The 18,916-nt window shown below is 37.8% G+C and overlaps 1 protein-coding gene across 2 annotated transcripts in view; it reads right to left on the reverse strand.

Moving 5' to 3' along the window:
* Window positions 1-18,916, reverse strand: part of INPP4B (inositol polyphosphate-4-phosphatase type II B) — an 851,446-nt gene that overhangs the window by 365,862 nt on the left and 466,668 nt on the right. For both annotated transcript variants that reach the window (XM_061142404.1, XM_061142406.1), the window contains one exon: window positions 18,454-18,570. In XM_061142404.1, coding sequence (XP_060998387.1) covers window positions 18,454-18,570 — 117 coding nt within the window. The remainder of the gene's footprint in view (window positions 1-18,453; window positions 18,571-18,916) is intronic.

Genomic DNA, 18,916 nt, shown 5'->3' on the forward strand with positions numbered 1-18,916 from the left:
TTCCAACTGTCGGACTTTGATCATTTTCTCCTATTTCTCTTTTTCTTGAGTCTCTCATTTTAAAAAATCACTTCTGTAAAGGTGTCTTCCAAATCTTTGTTCCAAATACTGTGGTTACTGCCTAATGCAAAAGTCATTTACAACCTGCTTCTTTTTTGTACATTCAAGTAAAGAAAGTTGAAAAGAACAGATACTTGTTTTATCAACTTCCCTTGCTACTACTGGGTGACTGTGTGTCACAGTTCTAGCCAATGAGATGCAAGAAAAAATCTGGGACAAGTTTCCTTTTCTGAGGAGACAGATTAAAATAATACTCCCCTTTCTCTTTTGCTGTGTGAGAAAAAATACAAAATAATTTTTAAAGAGATGGTTAGGTGTTTCTAGATTATATGAATCTTGTCACTTTCCACTAATTCTGTGCACCTATTTCCAAATGATTGCTTAAATATTTCTACATGGATATCTCATTCGCATGTGAAACTTAAGATAACAAAAATCAAATTATATAAAGAATCCTGTGCATTTGTCACATTTTTATGTTTTTTTGATATAGCCAACATTTTACAGACTAAGTATAACTGCATTATGTGTATTAATAAATCCTGATATGACTAAACAGTGCAGAGCAAATAATCTCTAGGAACTTGCAACTGGAGGAAACAGCATTAAGATATACAGTTTTCTTCATTTGACTATTTTTATCATGACATTGTCAGCAGCCTGAAATAAGCTCTCATGATCACTTGGCAACCTGGCTTAGCTCCTCTTGGATGCTTGTTCATTGACACGGAAGCCTCACATGCTATAACTCAGCTAACTTGAGACAGGTACCAAATGACACTAACACAGCTATAGCTACTACAGGGTGACCTAAGGTAGGCTTGTCCAAACTGAAATGAACAATAGAAGGGTCGTCACTGCTTTTAGCACCTGAAGTCAGTTACACTGACCCTAGAGAAAGATGCATTAGCTAAGGCAGTCCAGATACTGACAGATCCTTCAAAATGTAAATTCTCCTTCTTCCCTTTCCTGGAGGTCAATGTAAAGAGGAAGTTCTTAACCACATTTACAAGGGTGGTTACCTTCAGCAGCAGATTGATTGAAAGTCATCATCAACTTCAAATTATTCATAGAGTTAGGAAACTTACTGCTCCTGCAAAATCTCCCACAGTCCAACAGATTCAATATCAGAAGCCTGAGAGTTTGGCTGGCATCTCAGTATGACCTTGAGCAAATTGTTTAAAATTACTTTCTAGTTCTCAGACACAACCAGGTCTTTCAGAAGTTCAACGGTAACACTACATGTACAAATTCTTTGTAATTATTAAATTTTACAGCATTTATTTGTTCTTTACGTTCTGTGATGCCCCAATTACAATCAGCACTGCTGTAAAAGGTGAAATAATTTGTATGGCTATAGGGTAAGATAATCCTCCCTTTCATCTGCCATCCAAAAACATTTGTACTCTGGTTTGCTGTTTAATTAATTAATCGCAACATCTTTTCTTATATTTTACCTTTGGTGTTTCTGGAAGTCTAAATGGTTAAGCCATTTGCCTTGCAGAAGAAAACACAGGAAAAAAAATAAGTTTTTTTCATAACTTTTAGGTGGCTATGGTCTCAGAAGTTCCTTCAGACAATTTCATCTAGTTAAGCATTCATGAATTTCATGAGGTCAGACTAGAGAAGAAACATCCTGCTTCTTCTGCCTAACAAATGTTTTGAGACAGAAAGCAAATTGTAAGGAAAGTAGAAAATAACTCTTTATTTTCCACTTTTACTTTCCACTCTATCCAAGGTCAAAGAATCCTATAAGAGCCTTTCATTTTGGGCAGTTCGAATGATGTCTCAAAAATCAAACTGGATGATGACTCAGAGTTGTACGACCGAAAAAGAGGTACAAGGTGATTCATTGGTCAGCCCATCTGGCATAGGTGTGATTTGAAAAGTGAATCTTATATAAGAAGAGGTTTTTGTTTTTTTTTGTTCTCATTCTTTCTCAAGTGTGGTTTCAGAGGACAGACCCATAGATGCAAGGTCCTTTGAAACCCAAGACAGAAGATGAGAGTCAAGTATCAAAATGACTCTCATAATGAAAAATGTGGGCATGTTCCTACGTTATGTTTTGCTGTTTTTCTCCATTTTTGGAAAGAAATACTCAGGAAATGAATATTGGAATATCAAAATACAGAGTACTGGGTTAATAACATATTCAAATAAGAACAGAGAAAATTGGTTCTTATTCAATGCTGCTCACTTGTTTCAAACTGAAACAAAGAGCACAGGCTCAGCACCCACCCACACATCCTCTCAAGAGAACACAGAGGAGATCTTCAGACTGATCAATTCATGGAAACACGGTCAATCTTGAGTAGTCTGATACCAGAAAAGCACTAACCCTTCTCTTAAAAATATACAGCTTTCACTCAGGAAAGAATGCCCTGAGTGCAAGAATAATATCTGCCATAAACAATGAAGACACCTGCATTTCTACTGTATTTTTAGCAGTTCTTAAATTTTAAAGCACGTTTACATGTGTTAGCCTCTTTTCCTTCCAGCAGTAGAAAGAACAGGTACCGGTGCTTCCCTGGTGGTTCAGATGGTAAAGAACCTCCCTGCAATGTGGGAGACCTGGGTTTGATCCCTGGATGGCAAAGATCCCCTGGAGAAGGAAATGGTTACCCAGTCCAGTATTCTTGTCCCGGAGAATTCCTTGGACATAAGAGCCTGATGGGCTACAGTCCATGTATTATAGTCTCTACTTTAGAGCTGGAGAAACTGATATTCCCAAGAAGATAATCTGTCCAAAGCCACACAACTAAGTAGATGATCTGAGATTACAGCATCTGATTCTAAACTCGATGTTCTTTGTTCTCAATGCGGCATCATGATTGGGTAGGGATCCCTGAGGAGACAGGGAGTTGTATCCTTGACCCCAAGTTTGAAAATGCCCTTGCTACATTTGTTTCCGACACTATGTGAACCTGATTTTCCCAGGAACCTTGTTCTTGCATTGTTGGTGTGATTTTCAAACGCTTCTTATGGTCTCATAATAATTCATCTCCAGTTTGGTATAGTCTTTTCTCAGATACTTGTTTAGGTTGCAAGTTCAAAGTCAAAGATGCTAATACCAAGGGGAAGCAACTACTACGTGTGTGTGCTGGGGAAAGCAGAATGGTGAAGCCAATAAAACAGAATTTGAGAGACATGCTTCTGCCTTTGAGCCTACACTAACTGAAAAGCTCTCTTTACAGATAGAAGAAAAATTATCTGAATATTAACACTATCTTAAGCATATTTTTGGCCTTCCTTGGGACCAAATGAACTTGATTCTGGAATTTAAAGTTTGAAGTCTTAGCTAATGTACACATACATACAAATCTGTGTCTATTACTCTATGTACATACTCATGTTTAAAACTTATATGCATAGATTTGAATATACAAGCACACGTCCAGAGTTTCTAAAATGAGCCCTCAGTTTCTCTGCTGCTCAGAGACCAGAGAAAGCCACTATGCACCTTTCAATATGCCTCAACTGAAACTCAGGAATGAAAAGCAAATGCTGTAGCCATAACACACGCTCCAAATTCCCTGAGTGGGAGGAGGCAGGGTGAGGTGGATAAGCTCTTGTTTACCTTTAAATCCTATCCAATTAAGATTTTCCTGAGAAACTGCTTTCCCATATTCCAACATGCTAAGATGACCATCAGTACTCTTTAAAAAAAAATCAAAATGGCAGTTTAAAAAGAAAATCAGTACATTGTTTAAAAGTTTAAATATCCTTAGGATTAAACCAATGCAGAGGGTGCAGGTTCGATCCCTGGTCAGGGAACTAAGATTCACATGCCTCGTGGCCAAAAAAACAAACACACCCCAAAAAAATAAAACAGAAGCAATATTGTAACAAATTTGATTTTTGATAAAGAGTTTTAACATGGTCCATATGAAAAATAAAAAAATCTTGGGGGAAAAAAAAAAAACTATATCCAAGTTTATGTAAAATACCAGTGTCTCTGAACTCACACTGAATTCCTTAGGACAGCTGCCCCCTCGGTGTGAAGCTCAAGAAATTACATCTTAGAAGATGGATTGACTTATTGTCATGAAACCTGAGTCACTCAGCTAATGGCAACTTGAGAAGAAAATCTCTGTGATGTGGAACCAGATGTCCTTTAACTTTTTTCAGAATGTGGCCTCACCTTCTGCTTTGGTATATACTCATAACTTTTCTCCATATGTTTAAAAATACTTTTCACGTGAATTTAAATACCAGCTGGAACCTAGTTGTAAGGATCATTCCATTCAAATGACTCCAAGGAAAGCCTAAATTTCTTTAGAATTTCCCTTTGTTCCTGCTGTGCCACATATATAAATCTAAGGTAATTAAAAGCTATTCTGAGCTGGAGCAGACTAACCTTTTAAAACACTAGATTCTGCTCCTTTCTAACCAGAAGAAATGTTTTGGCAACATATCACATTTCAGGTTTGCAAAAGCAAGCAGGAATGGGAAGCTGGTCAAGACACGTGTCCTCAGGGCCCACGTTGGGCTGTTCAGGGACCAGCCCCATCAGAAAGAATGTTCCCTAAGCTTCCACCTGCCCCACAGCTGTGCCAAGAAGGCTATTTCATGAACGAGACAAAGCTGGCCAGCCAGGCGCCCACAGCATAAGTCACTGGACAAATGGTAACAACCCATAACTGCTTGAAAACAGTCAGAATGAGGTCAGTATCTCAGAGGGAAATAAAGGCAAGCAGAAATAAACTCTCTCTCAGTTTAGGGTGCAAATTAGGTTCACAAATCCCAGTGGTCAGTTATCAGATCATTTGATGGGCATTAGCAGGTAACATAAATAAATAAGTAAATAAATAGATGGATGGACGGACAGACAAATAAATAAGTGTTCCTAGATCTGTTTGGAAGCATGATTTCATTTTCCAGTTTGCTGACTACAACGGCATGAGAAGATGGAGCTCCCACTTGCATCTCAGGTCCTTGAGTCCCCTACAAGTTCCCCTAGTTATTTCAGGGAGTTCCCAGAACCTCATCAAGTAATGCAAATGATGGCCATCTTCTTCCTCTTCTGCTCTGATTGGCCTGATGAGGTTTTCAGCTGCTGCCTTCATTCTCTACAGATGGTCCCCCTGACAGTGGGTCCCTCAGGTCCGCTATCTCCCCCAGCACTGCCAGCATTCCTCTAGGTGGCCACTTGTTCCTGGCAGTTGCCTCCCATGCAAGCTACCGGCAGCCCTCCTGTTTTGAGACTTCAGGATGCAAAAGTGACATTTCTCTGAGAACAATGTATTCTGCATGGAAGTAATATAAATGACACTTACCTTTTAAAATCACATTCATTCTGTTTCATTAAAATAAGGAAGTATTTCAGAAAATCCATTAGCAGTACTGTTTGATTATACTATTATTTTATTTCACACTCTCCTGTTTCTTTCCTTTTTCTCTCATTATCTGCTCATCTCCCTTATTCCACCCACTGCATTTATCCTCTTATATTTTTCTACATACTCTTATCCTCTTATATTTTTCTACATACTCAGGACAGCCATTTACAGTTACATATTGCTTAACTATAAACACAATATATATACATATATAAAGGCATTTTCTATTATTCATTTTCAAAAAATGGAATTCTATTACACACCATTTTCTGCATCTTGCTTTTCCCAAGAATGCAATGCCTCATGGATCTCCTTCCTAGTCTGCTTTTAGAGATTTAAGTAACTAACCATTTTTTTTTTTTCCCTAAGGCTTCATAATATCCCTAGTTCGGGCACACCAGAATTGACTCACACTTTCTCTCTTATTTTTCACTATTATCAGCAATGTTCAAACATTCTCCATATATCCTTAAGTACTGGTAGTTTTGTATCTCTAAAATTGAGAGCTACGAGTAAAATTGCTAAATCAAAGTGGACATTAACCTTTTATTTGCATAGAAGCTGGCAGATTTTTTTTAGGTTGTAAAATTTTGCATTCAATTAACGCTGTAGAAAGGGCACTATTCCCACACCCTTCCAGCAATGGTCTTTAAATTTTTTTGCCGGTTTATAAGCAAAGACTGATGATCACACTGCTCCTTTGATTTTGTGTACAATACAACAGAATACTTTTTTATGTTTCTTGGTCATGTGGATTTATTTTTCTGAGGGCCACCTCTTCAAATACTTGGCTCAAATTTTTGACCCTACTTCTAAACTTGGAAGAACTCTCTAAATCTCACAAGGATTACTACTCCACTAATCTCAGCATTCCATTAGGGAACACAGGGTGGATTATGCTCTGTGATCAACATGAATATAGTTGCCCAATTTGGGAAAGAGAATGGGAAAAAGCCTTAACTAATCAGTTCTACTTAAACTGGAAAAAAAGCAAATCAATTCTAGTTTTGGTTTTTATTTTCTCTTTTAGGCTGAGTTCAAAATGTTTCCATAACTCACACATCTGAAGACAACCAATGGTGAAAATACTGAAACCACAGTTTTGCTGGTCTCCATAAAATAAGGATGTGGCTATTTCACAGTCAAGCAGTCACTCTACTATGGACCCCAAAACTTTGTAAGAAGCTTATTGTGTTTCATGAGTAAACTCGTTTTCTTATTTTATTGTCAAAGGGTCAGACTTCTCCATGCAAACAACATTTTCTTCTGGAAGGTGAAGAGGTATCGATGAATATCCTTTTTTCTATTGTCGGAATTCAAAAACACCCCAAAATTTCTGAACAGATGATACAGAACAAGTACCACGCCCATGCAGAGGCTAGAGGCACAAAGAAAGAACTGGAATATTTGAGAAAAGGAAAAACAATGTAAAGAACAGCACAGAATGGAATGCACTTGGTATGTAAACTACAGAGAAGAGGAAATTAAAGACAGAGGTAGAAATGCAGATATACAGAGAGTAGCCTAAATGCTAATGGGAAGAAGTTAAACAAGCAGCACTTCTGCTTCTGGTTAAGATGCAAAAAGTTGCAAGATTGTCACTCCCATTGTTACACTGAGAAGTCAGATAAGTCACTAAATCAGAGATTTTATTAAAAGCAACAGAAAACAGAGGATGTAAATAAACCAAAATGAAATGAAATCCAGATGATGAGGGACCTTTCATAGAGAAAGTAATGTCCAGGACTGGTGTCACCGTTAGCTGAGCAGCAGGAAAAAGAAGACCTTCCATAGAAACCAGTTGAACTTGTCATGAACTTTTAATGAGCCCATGTGACCTGGTGTGAGAAATCGGAAACCCTAAGCGCCCTAGCCACAGCCTGAGTCTCACCCATCCATCTACTTTCTCCCACAGGACATATCATGCAGGAAGGTATTCCAACGAAGGACTGAGCAAAGACAGCAGAGACAGGGACTTCCCTGGTGGTCCAGTGATTAAGACTTTGCCTTCCAATGCAGGCGGTGCAGGTTCAATTCCTGGCCAGGGAGCTAAGATCCAACATGTCTCATATCCAAAGAGCCAAAACATAAGACAGAGGGAATACTGTAACAAAGTCAACACAGATTTTAAAAATGGTCCACATCAAAAAAATCTTTAAAAAGCAAAAAGAGAGAGATTCACTGCTAAAGTGCACAGAGCTTTCTCCAAGGCAAGGGTTTGATTCACCCACATACTAGAATGAAGTTTGGCAAAGAAGTAGAACAATGAATTGAAAAACAAAAAAAAAATTGCTCCAGGAATCTAAGATTGGTTTAACATACAAAAATTAAGTATTTCATTACACTAACAGAATAAGAGAAACATTTCAGCATCTCCACACAAACACCAAAAAAAAAAAAAAAAAAACCAACAACAATTGACTCAATCCAATACATTCATGATAAAAACACACAGAAAATTATAGATAGGAGAGAAATTCCACAATCTGACAAAAAAGCATCTGTGAATAAACTGCAGTTAAGATCACATTAATGGTGATTTATTAAACACTTTCCCCTTCAGTTTGGAAACAAAACCAGGATTTCCACTGTTACCACCTCTTATCAATACTATACTAAATGTCTTAACTAGTTAGAGGAACAGAGAAAGATAAAATGCACAATGACTGGAAAGGGAAACGTCAATCTTTCATTATTCACAGATAACACAATTGTGTTTTACGAAACTCTATAAAATCCATGAAAAAAATCCTTTAGAATATGTGAATTTCACAAGGCTGCAGCCTTGGATACAAAGTCAATATATAGGAATGATTATATCTCTACCTATTAGCAAATGACAACTAAAATTATACTTTTAAAATGATACCTTATATCATTTTATGATTAAAAAGTCATAAGCCTGGAAATAAGTCTAAAAATATTATGTCTTGTATACTGAGCACAAATATATTGCTGATAGAAGTTTAAAGTCCTAAGTAAATGGAATGATATCCATACCATAGTTATAGATCAATAAACTCAATATTTTTAAGATGTCCATTTCTCCCTTGCTTCCCTGTTGGCTCAGACTGTAAAGAATCCACCTGTAATGCAGGAGACCTGGGTTCAATTCTTGGGTTGGGAAAATCCCCTGGAGAAGGAAATGGCAACTCACTCCAGTATTTTTGCCAGGAGAATCCTACGGACAGAGAAGCCTGACAGGCTACAGCCCATGGGGTCACAAAGAGTCGGACATGACTGAGTGACGAACACTTTTTCATTTCTCCAAACTGATCTATATATTCAATACAATTCAAATCAAAATCTCAAAAGGTGTTTTAATGTGACTGACAAGCTGTAATAAAATTTACATGGAAAGATAAAAGGCTTTCAGTTTGACAAAAACAACAACCTCAATAAAAACAAGCTGGTAATGACAAAAAATTTAAATTACCAAATTTCAGGACTTACTTTGAAGCAACAATAATCATGTCATTGGCATACAGCTAGACAAAGAGATCAATGGAACAGAACAGAACATCCAGAAACAGACCCACATATATTAGTAGACACTGACTTTCCAGTCAAGGTACCAACTAAAATCAGTGGAGAAAAAAAGTAACTTTAATAAATGATGCTGAAATAACTAGGTATCTACACAGGAGAAAATAACTTTAATGCTTACCTTAAAAGGAGTACATCAAGGCTGTATATTGTCACCCTGCTTATTTAACTTATATGTAGAGTACGTCATGAGAAACGCTGGGCTGGAGGAAGCACAAGCTAGAATCAAGATTGCCAGGAAAAATAGCAATAACCTCAGATATGCAGATGACACAACCCTGATGGCAGAAAGTGAAGAAGAACTAAAGAGCCTCTTGATGAAAGTGAAAGAGGAGAGTGAAAAGTTGGCCTAAAACTCAACATTCAGAAAACTAAGATCATGGCATCTGGTCCCATCACTTCATGGCAGATAGATGGGGAAACAGGGGAAACAGTGGAAACAGGGGAAACAGTGGCTGACTTTATTTTTCTGGGCTCCAAAATCACTGCAGATGGTGACTGCAGCCATAAATGAAAAGACACTTACTCTTTGGAAGGAAAGTTATGACCAACCTAGACAGCATATTAAAAAGCAGAGACATTACTTTGCCAACAAAAGTCTGTCTGTAATCATGTATGGATGTGAGAGTTGGACTACGAAGAAAGCTGAGCACCGAAGAATTGATGCTTTTGAACTGTGGTATTGGAGAAGACTCTTGAGAGTCCCTTGGACTGCAAGGAGATCCAACCAGTCCATCCTAAAGGAGGTCAGTCCTGGGTGTTTATTGGAAGGACTGATGTTGAAGCTGAAACTCCAATACTTTGGCCACCTCATGTGAAGAGCTGACTCATTGGAAAAGACCCTGATGCTGGGAAAGATTGAGGGCAGGAGGAGAAGGGGACGACAGAGGATGAGATGGCTGGATGGCATCACCAACTCGATGGACATGGGTTTGGGTGGACATCAGGAGTTGGTGATGGACAGGGAGGCCTGGTGTGTTGTGGTTCATGGGGTCGCAAAGAGTCAGACACGAATGAGCGACTGATCTGAGCTGAACTATTCCTATGTATTACAAAAAATAATTTGAGATGAAGTGTAAACCTATTATAAATGTAAAGGCTAGAACTATAAAATATTTTGGAGGAAAACACTAAAGAATATTCTCCTGGCCTGAGGTTAGGGAGATTTCTTAGGGCAGGACACTTAATGTAAAGGAAAATATTGAAAAAGCAGACTTAATCAGATTTTTAAATTTCTGATGAAAAAATACATTGAGAAAAGTATTAGGCAGGACAAAGATTAACAAAAAAACTGTAACATATATTCAACAAAAATGTCTGTATCCACAAAATATGAAGAATTTTTAAAAATCAACAATATAAAGAAAACCAATCTTTTTTTACATAGGCAAAAGACTTGATCAGAAACTCCATGCTTTTTAAAAAAAGAGATGAGTTGCCAATAAGAACAGGAAAAGGTGCTCAGAATCATCAGTCATCAGGAAAATGAAAATTAAGGCCACAATGAGCTACCACTTCATTCCACTAGAATGCTAAATGCAAAAGATTGACAGCAGCTTTGTTGGTAGAGTAACTAGAACTCTCATGCATTACTAACAGTAGGAGAATAAAATTGCAGATAATTCTGAAAAGTAGTTTCTAGAAAAGTTAAACATGTACCTGACCCACAATATAACTACTATGCTCCTCAGTATTTACCTCTAAAAATAAAAGCCCAATTTCATGCAAATACTGGCACCCAATGTTTGTCATTGTTATTAAAAAGCTGGAAGCAAATAAATGTCTATCAATATGAGAATGAATAAATAAATTGTGGCATATCACTACAATAGAATATCATTCAGTTATCAAGTCACTGAGGAACATGAATGAATCTCAAAAACATGCTGAACAAAACACACCAGATACAAGAGACCACATACTATGTGATTTCATTCACAAACATTTTAGCAAGCAAAACAAATCTATGTTGGTAGATATGGGAAAGGGATTCTGAGGCATCCGGATCAGGGAGGTGGTGGTAACCAACTGCAGAAGGACACAAGGGAGCCTTGTGGAATGAGCTTTCCATCTTGCCTTGAGTAAAGGCCACATGGTCATGTGCGTTGTCAGACTCACCGAACTGAATGCTTAAGGTCTTTCCATTTTATTATGTGTAAATTATACTTCGCTGAAATATAAATATGCTCTTTGTAAATATAAACCACTTATCAACAGGTAGAAAGGAAGAAAAATTATTTATTAATGATGGCAACATGTTGGAACTCTACTTTCATATGGAATAGGTAACTCCTCTTGTGAACTCTGCCAAACTTAAAGGGGAAGGATGTCCTTGGTGGTCCAGTGATTAAGAATCTGCCTTCCAAAGCAGGGGGTGCAGGTTCAATCTCTGGTCGGGGAGTGAAGATCCCACATGCCATGGGGCAATTAAGTCTGTGCTGCAACTACTGAGCCTGGGTACTACAAATAAGACCCAACATAGCCAGAAGTAAATTAATTAATAATTATTTTAAATTACTTAAAAAAAAAAAAACAAAACATAAAGGTGAGCATTCCAAGAGGCCAAGGCTGAGTGAATGAAGAGGTTGAGAAGACCACATAGCACACATAAAAGAGAAGGAAAGAACAAGGCTGGGGTCACAAAAGCAAAAGCTGAGACATAAATCTAGCCATTTCAAAACAAGCAATACAGCTATTTTCTTTCATGAACAGTAGCTGGTCACTCCATTAAAAGTTTTCCAGACATCCGCAGTTAGTTATCTGTACTTAAAAGTGCTTAAAATGTTTGGATATAAGTTTTTAATCCTGTACTTGAATACTGACTTTTTTCTCAATCAAATTTTAGGCTCCAAAATCAAGAATGCTTCTAAAGTTATCAGTTGAAGTAAAAAATACCATATTGTGGGAGTGAAAAATGGGAGAAATCCTATCAACTATGTCTGTTCCATAGTGTAGCATGGAATAATCTACATCTTTGACTTGACCTACTTATACTTTCAGAATCCCCATTTCTTCACTTCTAAAATGGGCATAATGATACTTCCCTCAAAGAAGTTTTATAGAGCTTAAGGAAGAAGCTAAAAGCTAAACATAGCACTTGGTATATACTTCAGTTCAGTTCAGTTGAGTTCAGTCACTCAGTCATGTCCGACTCTTTGCGACCCCATGAATTGCAGCACGCCAGGCCTCCCTGTCCATCACAAACTCCCGGAGTTTACTCAAACTCATGCCCATCGAGTCGGTGATGCCATCCAGCCATCTCATCCTCTTTTGTCCCTTCTCCTCCTGCCCCCAATCCCTCCCAGCATCAGGGTCTTTTCCAATGAGTCAACTCTTCGCATGAGGTGGCCAAAGTACTGGAGTTTCAGCTTCAACATCAGTGCTTCCAATGAACACCCAGGACTGATCTCCTTTAGGATGGACTGGTTGGATCTCCTTGCAGTCCAAGGGACTCTCAAGAGTCTTCTCCAACACTATAGTTCAAAAGCATCAATTTTTCAGCGTTCAGCTTTCTTCACAGTCCAACTCTCACATCCATACATGACCACTGGAAAAACCATAGCCTTGACCAGAAGGACCTTTGTTGGCAAAGTAATGTCTCTACTTTTTAATATGCTATCTAGGTTGGCCATAACTTTCCTTCCAAGGAGTAAGCATCTTTTAATTTCATGGCTGCAATCACCATCGCAGTGATTTTGGAGCCCAAAAAAATAAAATCTGACACTGTTTCCACTGTCTCCCCATCTATTTCCCATGAGCTGATGGGACCAGATGCCATGATCTTAGTTTTCTGAATGTTAAGCTTTAAGCCAACTTTTTAACTCTCCTCTTTCACTTTCATCAAAAGGCTTTTTAGTTCTTCTTCACTTTCTGCCATCAGGGTGGTTTCATCTGCACATCTGAGGTTATTGATGTTTCTCCCGGCAATCTTGATTCCAGTCTGTGCTTCTTCCAGCCCAGCGTTTCTCATGATGTACTCAGCATAGAAGTTAAATAAGCAGGGTGACAATATTACAGCCTTGACGTACTCCTTTTCCTACTTGGAACCAGTCTGTTGGTCCATGTCCAGTTCTAACTGTTGCTTCCTGATCTGCATACAGGTTTCTCAAGAGGCAGGTCAGGTGGTCTGGTATTCCCATCTCTTTCAGAATTTTCCACAGTTTATTGTGATCCACACAGTTGAAGGCTTTGGCATAGTCAATGAAGCAGAAATAGATGTTTTTCTGGAACTCTCTTGCTTTTTTGATGATCCAGCGGATATTGGCAATTTGATCTCTGGTTCCTCTGCCTTTTCTAAAACCAGCTTGAACATCTGGAATTTCTCAGTTCGCGTATTGCTGAAGCCTGGCTTGGAGAATTTTGAGCATTACTTTACTAGTGTGTGAGATGAGTGCAATTGTGCGGTAGTTTGAGCATTCTTTGGTATATACTTAGTGATCAATAATCTTAATTTCTTTTTTCTTAACCAGTGCACCATATCTTCCAGGTAGAGAAGGACAACCACAAACTCTGTCTCAATAAGTACAGTTAGACATAAATCTTGTAAGAAGACAATGGAGAAAATCAAACCAAGTCAAAATATATTAAATAGAAAATGGTTTTATTTTCCTTTGAAAAACATAAAAACTGAACTGGATAATTCTGCCTAGGGAAGTGTACTAGAACTAAACTTATTTGTACATATAACACACAAAATACAATAAATTAATATCCAATCTAGATAAGGTCAATTTTTTTTGAAAGGTACAAATAGGGAGTTGTCAGTGAAAGGCAATTAAAAAAAATCTTGGGACACATGTCCTCACCTGAGACGTGTTCAGTATCTATTGAACATGGGGCTCTGTCCTACAAGCTAAACATCTAGCAATCTGGAGAGACAGCAAACATTTAGTAACTCTAGAGCAAAAGGAGTGAAGTCAATGGACCCTCCTGCAAAACACATCAGCAGTTTAAATTTCTACCACGGACAAAAACACTTTTGTGACCTAATCAGGTGTTTATAGAAAGATGGATGTCCTCAGCTGGGTATTAAAGGAACCTTGTTCAGTACTTTCCAAAACACTGTGTTGCTTGGGAAAAAGAGGAAAGAGAGAAAAGTTTAATGGTGATATTCTTTTCATTCATAAACTTCTCCTTCCTCTGAGTTTTGCTGTAACATATGAAAGACCCAGATTCCCAGCTTGATTCCCTAGGGCAGAACATTGTAAATGATGTGCTAAAAACACATTTGTCTGTCTTGTTTCAGTTTGCAGACTGCTAAAATAGAGCATACAACCAGTATATATCCAGAAGACATCAACTTCACTGTTATAACTTAGGCTCTCATACTTTAGCCATGGGCTTCAATTTCAATCTTCAAGAGTGTTAGTGGCTAAGTCGTGTCTGATTCTTTTGGAACCCCATGGACTGTAGCCCGCCAGGCTCCTCTGTCTACAGAATTTCCCAGGCAAGGCTCCTGGAGTGGGTTGCCATTTTCTCCTCCAGGGGATTGTACCAGTCCAGGGATCGAACCCATGTCTCCTGCACTGACAGACAGATAGTTTTTTTACTGCTAAGCCACCAAGGAAGCCCTAATTAATTTCCTTAGGTAAGGCAAATACCAAAAAGGTGACTCTAATTCTAATAATGAACCCATGTCCCCCCTTCCCTGCCTCCCTACCTGCCAAGCATTATCCATCCATCTGCTACAAAGAGAGACTGATTGCTATGAATGGGAAGGATGAAGAATGTGGTAGGAGAAAACAAGAGTCATTATGAATCAATAGACTCTTCTCATTCTTTACAATGACTGATTGCATTTCTGTTGAAGTTATTATGAAAGATAATCTTATGTTCAAAGAACCTAACAAGACCAAGTAGTTATTAATTATAACTACTTGGTCTTGTTAGGATAATAGCCACATCAAGGGCACAGATAAAATATCATTATCTCTTTAAAACTTCTAATAGTAATATGTATGTAAACAAACATGAGATTGCAAAGTAACAAATCTATTTGACTGGTTAATTCCAAGCCATAATGAATTCAATAGAAAAAGACAAGGAATTTAGTCAGCTGACTAAATTAATTTATACTCAGCAAGTAAAGAATATCTCATTGTCCTGTCCTAATATGATGAATGGTTTACTGGGATCAAATATTTAGACCAACTTTTAAATACATGCACATTATTTGTTGATTTTCCAAAATACATAAACATTCATAATCTCATTTCATAACCCTTAAAAGTACTATGATCTTAAAATATTTAGGGTCATAAGTGCCCCTAATCTAAACTATACTTTAAATTTACTTGTTACCTTCTCCAATTCTGTATTCACTTCCATAATAAAAAAGCAAAGAACAATAACAGAAACTTAAATAAGAGAAAGGGCCCCAGCTATTAAAAAGATGAAATAATGTCATCTGCAGCAACATGAATGGACCTAGATGCTATCATACTGAGTGAATTCAGACGGAGAAAGACAAATATCATATGATATTGTTTATATGTGGAATCTAAAAAAAAATGGTACAAATGAACTTTTTTTTTTTTTTTTACAAAACAGAAATAGAGACACAGATGTGGAAAATAAGTTATGGAGGGGAGGGGCAGAGGGATAAATTGGGAGATTGAGATTGATATAGATACACTACTGTGTATAAAATAGATAATAAAGTCCTACTGTGCAACTCAACAACTCTACTCAATACTCTGTAATGGCCTATACAGCGAAAGAAAACAAACTAAAAGAGTGGAGATATATATATATGTATATATCAGATTCACTTTGTTGTACAGTAGAAACTAACATTTTGTATCAACTATGCGTGTGTGCTAAGTCACTTTGATCATGTCCAACTCTGCAGCCCTATGGATGGTAGCCTGCCAGGCTGCTCAATCCATGCGATTTTCCAGGCAAATCGATTTTCCAGGGTTGCCATGCCCTCCTTCAGGAGATCTTCCTGACCCAGGGATCAAACCAGCATCTCTTCTGTCTCCTGCATTAGCAGGTGGGTTTTAACCACTATACTCCAATTAAAAAAGAAAAAAAGGAAGAAAGGCGCCAGGATAAAGACTAAACATACATGACATACATGGAGACTATTAGCATATTAATGAACTGTGTTTCTATTTACACTTCCATCACTAGAACTAATTGTTAGCTATTTTAAGGAAGAAGTTATACTTTAATTAACAGCATTTCATAAATGAAAGCTGGCTGTATTTCTTAAGTATGTTCAAATTTCACAAGTCTTATTTCACAGCAGGGATTCCAGTTCATTCAATACTTTTATGTGATAACACCTCTAGATCAAGGAAGAAAATCTTTAAAAGACCCTAATTAATAAGTTTCCAGAATAAAAGCCAAAAAAAAAAAAGCATACTTAATGAGTAAGCTAATTATCTATCCCTAGAGCATTAAAATACCTAACATTTTAAACGAGGCAGATTGAAGGAGAGAGAAACACCTTTGGTATTTAATATTTCTAACTCTGCTGTTCCTAAGGACTTTACCAACCCAAGAGCTCAACATTTTCATCTCTGTAGCATAGTGTTTCTATACCTCTGACCCTTCCATATTCTTCATCCTGTCTACACCTTGGGACCTTGGGAGCACTGTATTTGATCATGTGCTTGGAAAAAACATAAAATCCCAGAGTTTCTGCTTTATTTTCCCCATCACCCTGATCACTTCCCTGCTTATTACTTCTCTGCAAAATTGTGCCACCTTCTCCTACTTTTCATTTAAACCATATCTCCCTTTTCCCCAATTTTATGCTTTTGTTCCCCCAATTTCCCTCTCTCTTTGGCAGAAGACAAAAAAAAAAAAGTCATGCTGTAGGCTTTGTGTGTAATCTTTGGCCCAGCTCTCCCAATCTACTCCTTTTCCATGTCACTTCAAAAATCAAGGAAAAGCCATATAAAGGGAAAAGAAAAGAATAAAACTTCAAAGCAAAACCTTTTTAGTTGCCATCTTTAACCCCAAATGTTTGTCTCTTAAAATATTTTTATCTTTCCCTTTCGATCAGAAATAATAAATGTAGGATTACTTAGAAAAACACAGCTAGTAAATTGGATAAAACTTTGGTTAATATTCTTTTATTTGATTTTTACTATTTATGAGAGACGTGAGACAGCAGCCAAAACAATAACTACAGCAATTAAGCTTGCAATTACTACTCTGTAGCTGTTGCTCTTCTACATATTTTACACATATTAACTTATTTAATCTTTACAACACTGCTCCCCCAGGTAAACAGAAATGAGGATCAACTCTCCCAGAGTCACAAAGCTAGTGAACAAAACGGGAACCAGACAGTCTGCCTTGACAACTCTACCTGACCGCCATCACTGTTTCTTTACCACGCACGTGCTGTGCATTTCATTGGGCATTCCTTTTGCATATTTAAAGACATGAACTTTTCTGGGTCTGAGATGACTAGAAATGCCTTCAAGACAGAATATTTTTTCTCTATTACATATCCCCACCATCTACCTATGCTATATATTTTGTGGTAAAGAATGAAAAGGAAAGAAAGACTCATGAGCAAGACAGAAATGCCTAGTGAGGGCAGAAATGAAAGCTGCACTTCCCCTTGACCAGTTATGACTGACTCTCCAAGCCCAGCAGCACCTGTCAGCTTCAAGCAGAATTCTCCCAGAACCTACTGGTCTACCTGCCTTCAAAGTGTTTCCTGACTTGCATTTCATTGTGGATCGTCAATACTCCCATGGCTCCCCACTTTCAAGCTTTGAAAACAGACAAACACTCATTCTCATGGGAAAGATTTAAAGAAGAAGGCTCCTGGCAAACCATCCCCTTCCCAATACCTATTGATAGCATTCTCTCCTGTCCTGAAATTTTCAGAGTGGCCTCCGGTGAGAGTGGCTGGGTACCTAATGGTCTCACTTGAACCACTGATTCAAGAGGAGGAAAATTCAGACCCTGTAGGAAACCTAAAGAACCTAGAACAAAAGACCATCAGGACCCGACATGACCTTCCTGTAATGAGGCCAATTCTGCCTAGTGCTGACAGTTACTTCCTCCTCTGTTTGCTTTGGTGCCACGAACAACATCAGAAGAATAGTGGGAGTTAGGGTTATACGTAAAAGAATAAATTGTGAAAGCAGAACACTATCAATCTCTTTTTAGAATAATGGCAATATTATAAAGTTTTGATGTATTATTTAATCTCTTCCATTTGCTTTCTGCCCACAATGTTACTTCTTCAACAGCACTTAAAGCAGCAACGACAAAATATAAACCAACACATCAAGCCAGCCTCCCTGAAAAAGAAGAAAAAACTGTTCTGAAAGCTTTTGCTCCTAACCAATTGCCAGTGTGGCAGGAAGCCAAAAGAATTTGAAAAAAAAAAAAAAAATCCCAGCAAACTATAAACATAAGACAAGCATAAACAAAGCACAAAGCACCTCTTTGAAAAATGCCAGTTACATCACAAATCCGACGGTTTGGAAAAGCCCATTTCTTTTCCCAAAGAAAAAAATTAAGTTCAAGTACTTACAGTGTCATGAGACTTATCCTTGACATCATAGACTGTTAGCTTTATTTTGGTCTCCTCATAGATGGGATACTCAGATGGGAATGTGACACCAGTCAAGAACAGTGGGTCTCTTGTTCCCTGTAACAGCATAAGCAGACAACTTTGATTCAATGAGGCAGCAACTGCAGTTGGCAGCCTGTGGTGACACAAGAGAATGCAGAGTGTCTGGGTCTGTTTGTTTTTCTAGGAAATGATTCTATTAGAAGAGAGATCTGAATTGCCAAAGAGTGCCCATGGGGAACAGCATGGCCCAAGGCCCCAAAGTACTGATAGAGCTGTAGATAGTAAATACCTTGCATCCTTGTCAAAGCTGCTAAGAATCTTGAAAAACAATTTATTTTAATTACATGCAGAAGCATTGTTAGGGTCAGCTGTCATTACACTTAGCATACATTTAATGGATATAACCTGTGACTTATGCAAA

This window comes from Dama dama, chromosome 5, assembly GCF_033118175.1.
Source record: "Dama dama isolate Ldn47 chromosome 5, ASM3311817v1, whole genome shotgun sequence".
NCBI classification, from domain to species: domain Eukaryota; kingdom Metazoa; phylum Chordata; class Mammalia; order Artiodactyla; family Cervidae; genus Dama; species Dama dama.